Genomic DNA, 6,574 nt, shown 5'->3' with positions numbered 1-6,574 from the left:
TACGAGCTGCGCAACATAAGCGCGTATCTGAGAGCCGCGATTCTTCGAAAACGGCGACAATCGCCGAGCGCGAGTACCGGAGGGAGAGACGGCGGCGATGGCGTCAGCGACGGCGACGACGACGACGAATATCTGTACGACATCGAGGACGCGGAGGACGAGAGCGGCGATCGCGTTCTCGCGGTAACGACAATACCATGAGAAGCGAAATCAAATGCGCGTACCGAATTAATTTCACCAAACCGAACAATATCGGATCGTTATTAGGTTTCTCCCAGTCTCGCGTATTGCGACCGAACAAATGATACGCGTCCGACGAGCCCGTGAGCATTATCGCGGTTAACACGATTCGCAACCTGACGACGAACGCGTACGTGAACGGGAGATCCGCCCACACGATACACGAATTCGCGCCGAACGTTCCGCCAGGATATAAAGTGTCGGAGATTCCGAGGCAAATCATTTATCTGCCGGTCATCGCGCGACTCGTGACCGACGTATCGCTGCGCGTCGTCGATCAGGACGGTCGATTGATCGATTTCCGCGACGAGGAGATCTCGATTCGATTGCACGTACGACGCAGACGATAGAGAGCACGCGGCGAGAGACGGGAATGGGGCGATGCTCGTCGTGCGCGAATCTAGCGTCGCGACGTCGCATCGCGGCGGCAGCAGCGGTGACCGCGATCGCGTCGCGGGAACTCGAGTCGCGCGCTCGAGAGAGAGGGGCGTCGGCGGATTATCCGCCACCAACGTCGCTTTTCTGTGATTCATGGGTTTCGTCATACCGAGAGCCGCGCGATAGTTCGACGACATGAATGACATTCTGAACATCGGCGGGGAACCCGTCTTCGACGATCGCATCGTGAAGATCGAGAGTCACACGTACAATCCGTACGCCAACACCACTTTCGGATACAGCGACGAGATACGAATACCCATACAACAGCAGGACCTATACGCTGCCGTGCGAGAGTTTTCTCTACGTCGAAGGTAGACTACATACGAAGAATAATCCGCCGCCCGCGTCGAGCGGTGAATCGGGTAAACCTGCCTCAGCCTCTAAGGAGCCGTCCGTGTCCTCGACGCCGGCGTGGCTCGTGAACAATTGCGTCGCCTTTATGTTCGAGGAGATACGTTACGAGCTCGATGGCGTGGAGATCGATCATAATCGCAACGTCAGAATAACGAGCACGATCAAGAACTACGCGTCGTTGACGGCTGAACGAGGCAAGATCTTGAAGAACGCTGAATGGGATCTCGCGACTGGACCGAACAGCGTCGCGTCGACGGGCGACTTCAACTTCTGCGTTCCTCTCGATACGCTGCTAGGTTTCTGCGAGGATTACAGGCGCGTCATCATCAACGCGCGTCACGAGCTGATTCGGATAAGAGCGCGAAACGACAACAATTGTCTGATATCGCGCGAGAAATACGAGCCGAGAGTCGAGCTCACGAAGATACAGTGGCGCGTGCCGCACGTGGTGTTGAATGACGTCAATAAATTATCGCTGTTGCGCACGTTGAACAGCGGCCGATATCTGAGCGCGCCCTTTCGCTGTGGAATCTCTACAAGTTTCCGCTCCTGCAGAGCACGACCAAATACTTGTGGGCCGTAAAAGCGACCACGCAGCTTGAGAAACCACGTTACGTCATCTTCGCGTTGCAGATCGGATGGAAGAACGTCCTGTCGCAGGACGCTTCCAGATTCGACGCGTGCAATCTGACCAACGTAAAGTTGTATCTCAATTTCGACTTTTATCCGTACGATGATATGAATTTGGACTTCGATAAGAACAAGATCGCTGTACTGTACGATGCATACGCGAGATTTCGACGAACGTATTACGGATCCGCGAGCGACGAGACGCTCCTGACTATGAACAAATTTCTATACTGCGGCCCGCTCATGGTGATAGATTGTTCCCGCCAAAACGAAGCGATTAAAACGCCACTGTGGACGTTCGTCTGAATTCGACTGCAAAGACAATGTTCTTTTAACACCACGGCGTACTGTCTAATCATTCACGATCGCGTGGTGGAGTACAATCCGTTGACGAACGTTGTGCGTAAGATCCTGTAAGACGACGCGTCGGAGAGGGGGGGGTGGAGAGGAAACTCGAAATCGCGAAGATATCGGGGAGAGACGCGAATAAACGTCAGTATCTCGCGACGATGACCGCGACGACGATCGCGGGCGATATCGCCCCGCCGATCTTCGTCGATCTGCAGGGTTTCGTCGTCAACGAGCGATTGACGAAGGAGATGACGATACTCGCGAACGGCAGAGATCTGACGCATCACGTCTTTCGCGCACCGATGTCGTGGAATCTGCTGACGAAGGGCGAGAAGTCGCAGGCCTGTTGGCTGACTCTCAATCACCACGAATTTCACTGGACCGACGGACACGTGGAGTATAGGCATGCGAAGCAGATCGTTCGCGACGCGATATATCGCGAGTCGAGGGATCTCGCGTCGAACGCCGCGGTGACGATCTACGTCAAGGGTCTCGAGAAAAAGAAGTGGCTGGCCGACATCGCGGGAGAGGTCGCGGAACAGCTCGACCTGACGATGGAGACCATCGACGCAGATTACGAGGATATCGGACTCCTTCGAACGCTAGCCGCAACTCGCGTCTATCGCTGCGGCTATCACTCGAAGAATTGCGCCTCGGAAAACGTATGCAAACTGCACAACTGGTGGTTGGAGAGACGCGATCAATTGCGCGACATGTGAACAGAGACGCGTCGCGCAATGATTCGCGCGCCTCGCGCGTTTTCCGCATCGTAGATTAGTCTTGCGCGTACTCTTATCGACTTATTAGCGGTTAATTTATCGCGCCTCCTACATTTCCCGCATCGTAGATTAGTTTTACGCGTACTCTCGTCGACGTATCGACGACTAATTTTTATCGCGTGCATTGATTTACCGCCTACTTAGAAAAAAGTATTATTAATATGTAACGGTGCACTCCGATGCACCGTTCCGAATTCCCGGCAACAATATCAGCCGGAAGCTGCCGCCCGGTAGAACACCCGCCGGGCAGAGGCAGGGGCACGGTGCGCCCACATTTTTTAATACTTGTCAAAACCGGGGCCGTTGTAAATTCGAGCTCTTAAAACGGCCGAGAATTGTCGAGCGAAGCCGACGCGGCCCGACCGACCGACCGGCGAAAACCCGCGCTCGGCGCAAACCCGAATCCCTCCGAACGGGCCCGACCGTACCGTACCGCAATTAACCCGTTCGGAAGGGGTAACACCGCCGCGCGCCGACGCGGGTAATTAGCCGGTATAAAAAGGCCGTGTTTCGGCTAATAGATACATTCTCCTGTTCCGCTCTTAAGCTGTACGTTCGAGAGAAATCACCAAGCATCAAAACCGGCACTACCGCCCCGATCAAGTAGGTTGAGAGTGCTCAGCCTAAGCCGAGAGTTCTCGCTATCGCGCGGGGTACTGCCTCCATCCGCTCCTCCACATCCCGGCTGGCAAAACCCACGGAAGGTGGAGTTCAGAGCCGCCCCGATCGAGAGTTCTCGAGGCCAGCTGTTCTTAAACGCGATTCTAAATTATCAGCACAATATTCCAGTTCGCGGAGATCGCGTATTATTTCGCGGAAATAACGTATTGTTTCCCGGAATCCACCGGCTCTTTCTTCGTACACGGGATTCCCGGAACGACGGGATTCCCCGTACAAGAAACGCGACAAGAACACCATCATAACAACGCGAGGTCTTCGACTGATACCGAGCGCATATCCGCACGCGTCAAAACAACGTTTTTATACACGTGTATTATACCAGCGAATTTATCGAGTTTACGCACCACGGTTATACCGGCGCATTCAACCACCTGCATTTTGCACGCGCATTTAAACGTTTATACAGCGAACACGCTCACATTTATACTCGCCACGCAAACAGTTATACACTCGAACACGCTCACATTTATAATCGCAGCGAGATACACACTCTACTTGTACACACGCCTTCAATTTGAATAAATACTTTCTTTTCTTTTACATCGCAATTCGCTCACCATTCATTACCTCGAATCCGACGAGTTTATCCGTAATCTAATCTCCGGGAAAAAACGGAACGTTACATTGGCGCCCGAACAGGGACCGTTTGCGTGAGCATTTGATAGGTGTAAAAGCGAGTTGTACGGATATTTCAGCATGAAGTCGTGGTTGTATGCGCTCCCGAAGGAGCAACTGGCCGTGCTAGCCGCAGATTACGGCGTAGAGAGCACGGGCACTCTCGATGAAATTCGCCGACGCATGCGGGAGTACGCGGACGCGAATCCGGATGATTTCACGACCGATCCTCATGACCATGGGGCACCTTCTTTTGCATACCCCCAGATCACCGTATCGGCCCCTTCCCCTATCATTCGCGACGCACCTATCGACGGTGCAGCGCCGGCCTTGCCCAATAATTGGGTAATCAACCAGCTGCGGAAGAGCGGTTGTCACTTCGACGGCCGTGATCCCGCCGCGTTCTTATAACGCCTGGCCGAGCTCCGCGATAACTATCAAATCACGGCGGAGCAAATTCTGCGCGGTTTATCGGAGTTGCTACGGGGGAATGCCCTTTTATGGTATCGCAACCATCGAGGCAGCTGGCTCACGTGGCAGGACTTCGAGGTCGCGTTCCGGCTACAGTTCCTGCCCCATCGTTACGTGGCTTCCTTGCGTCGCGAAATCGAGAATAGGCACCAGGGGGCCCACGAGACATTCGCACAGTACTCCACGGTAATGATGACGCTGATGCGCCGTTTGGGCGGTTTCTCTCCGTTTGAGCAGCTCGAATACTTGTACAGCCATATGCACCCAGAATATAAATTTTATATCCGCAGCGCGGATTTCGGTAGCATCGCCGAGCTACAGGCACGAGCCCGCGAGCACGAGGATTTGGTGAAAGAACGGCAGGAGGCCGCGAAGAGGGAGAAGGCCGAAGTAAAGCCCGTGGTGGCCGCCGCGTATAGCAAAACCGAGTGCTGCTGGCGGTGCAAACAACGCGGGCATACCCGTCGCCAGTGCAAGCGGCCAGCGAAGAAATTCTGTTCCCAGTGCGGACGGGACGGGGTGCTCACCTCGCAGTGCCTTCCACCGGCGGGAAAGGGGGGCGGGAGGAACACAGGTCGACGCCACTCCCAGCCCCGCATAATTTTTACGCCGCGACCGCATATACGTATTACGATCGGGGATCTGACGTGCGACGCCCTGATCGACTCCGGGTCCGAAACATCGCTCATTAACGACGAGATCGCCGAGACCCTCGGACGGCGGGGTTTCAAGGTCACCACCGAAGAGGGCCAGATCCAGCTGGCCGATGACCAGGAAGCCACCACCGCGGGGGCAATCACCTTGCCGGTCGAGGTATCGGGACGAAAGACACACGTTCGCGATTATGCCGCGTCTCTCCGGTGAAGTTTTCATCGGAGTAGACCTCCAGGCCAAGTTGCGTCTGGGCACGCCGGCCCCCCCTCGGCACGTGATTCGGGCACGAGGGCGATGTTGCAGCACCGGGGGTTTGGCCGGGAAACCCCCGCCGAAACGAGCGCCTACGGGAATTTTTGTATGACGAGCTCGGAAAATTCGGGGAGGTGAGAGGGCCTACGGACCGGGTACAGCATTCTATCCGATTGAGAGACGATACTCCCATCAAACAACGATACCGGCCCCGCAATCCGGCGATGCAGGCGATGATCGAGAACGAGGTAGACGAGATGCTGGCCCGAGGGGTTATCGAACCCTCACATAGCCCGTGGAGTTCGCCCATCGTCGTCGTAAAAAAGAAAGACGGCCGGCAGCGGTTTTGCATCGATTTCCGACGGGTCAACGAGGTGACCCATAAGGACCGCAAATTACCGCGACTCTAGACAAGTTGAGGGGGGCCCGGTATCTGTCCACCCTGGATTTAAAGGACGGTTATTGGCAGGTGCCGCTGACCCCGGGGAGTCGACCCATTACCGCTTTCACCATACCGGGTAAAGGGCTCTACCAGTTCACGGTGATGCCATTCGGACTACACTCCGCGCCCGCCACTTTTCAACGACTGTTAGACTCGGTTCTCGGGCCCGAGTTAGAACCGCACGTCTTCGTCTACTTGGACGACATCATCGTAATTAGCCGAACATTTGAAAAACATCTCGAGCTGCTCAGGGAGACTTTCCGCCGTCTACGTGACGCGCGCCTCCGCCTGAACCCGGAGAAGTGCCATTTTTGTGTGGACCGCCTCATATACCTCGGGCACGTCATCGACCGCGAGGGGATTCGCACCGATCCCGAGAAAATTCGCGCCGTGGCCGGTTGGCCAGAACCACAGACCGTGAAACAGATCCGTCAGTTCGTGGGGATGGCGTCATGGTACAGACGGTTTATCCCGAATTTCTCCACGATCGCCGCGCCGCTCACCCAGTTAACTAAGAAGCATGCACGTTGGAAGTGGGGCCCGGAGGAATCCACCGCATTCGATCGTTTAAAACGCGCGCTGATTTCCGCGCCGGTTCTGGCCTGTCCCGATTTCAACCGCCGTTTTTCTCTGCAGACTGATGCTAGCACGACCGGGCTCGGGC

General features: G+C 55.4%; 1 protein-coding gene across 1 annotated transcript; it reads left to right on the top strand.

Annotated features, from left to right (window-relative positions):
* Window positions 1-813: 813 nt before the first annotated feature.
* LOC112638215 lies at window positions 814-1,971 on the top strand. Its single transcript, XM_025409455.1, has 3 exons — window positions 814-893; window positions 949-1,483; window positions 1,531-1,971. Exons 1-3 carry the CDS (start codon window positions 814-816, stop codon window positions 1,969-1,971), a joined length of 1,056 nt encoding a protein of 351 aa, XP_025265240.1.
* Window positions 1,972-6,574: the final 4,603 nt, after the last annotated feature.

The sequence above is a fragment of the Camponotus floridanus genome, unplaced genomic scaffold (genome assembly GCF_003227725.1).
Source record: "Camponotus floridanus strain SB8 unplaced genomic scaffold, Cflo_v7.5 scaffold266, whole genome shotgun sequence".
Taxonomy (NCBI): Eukaryota; Metazoa; Arthropoda; class Insecta; order Hymenoptera; family Formicidae; genus Camponotus; species Camponotus floridanus.
This window is presented reverse-complemented; position numbering and strand designations above follow the sequence as displayed.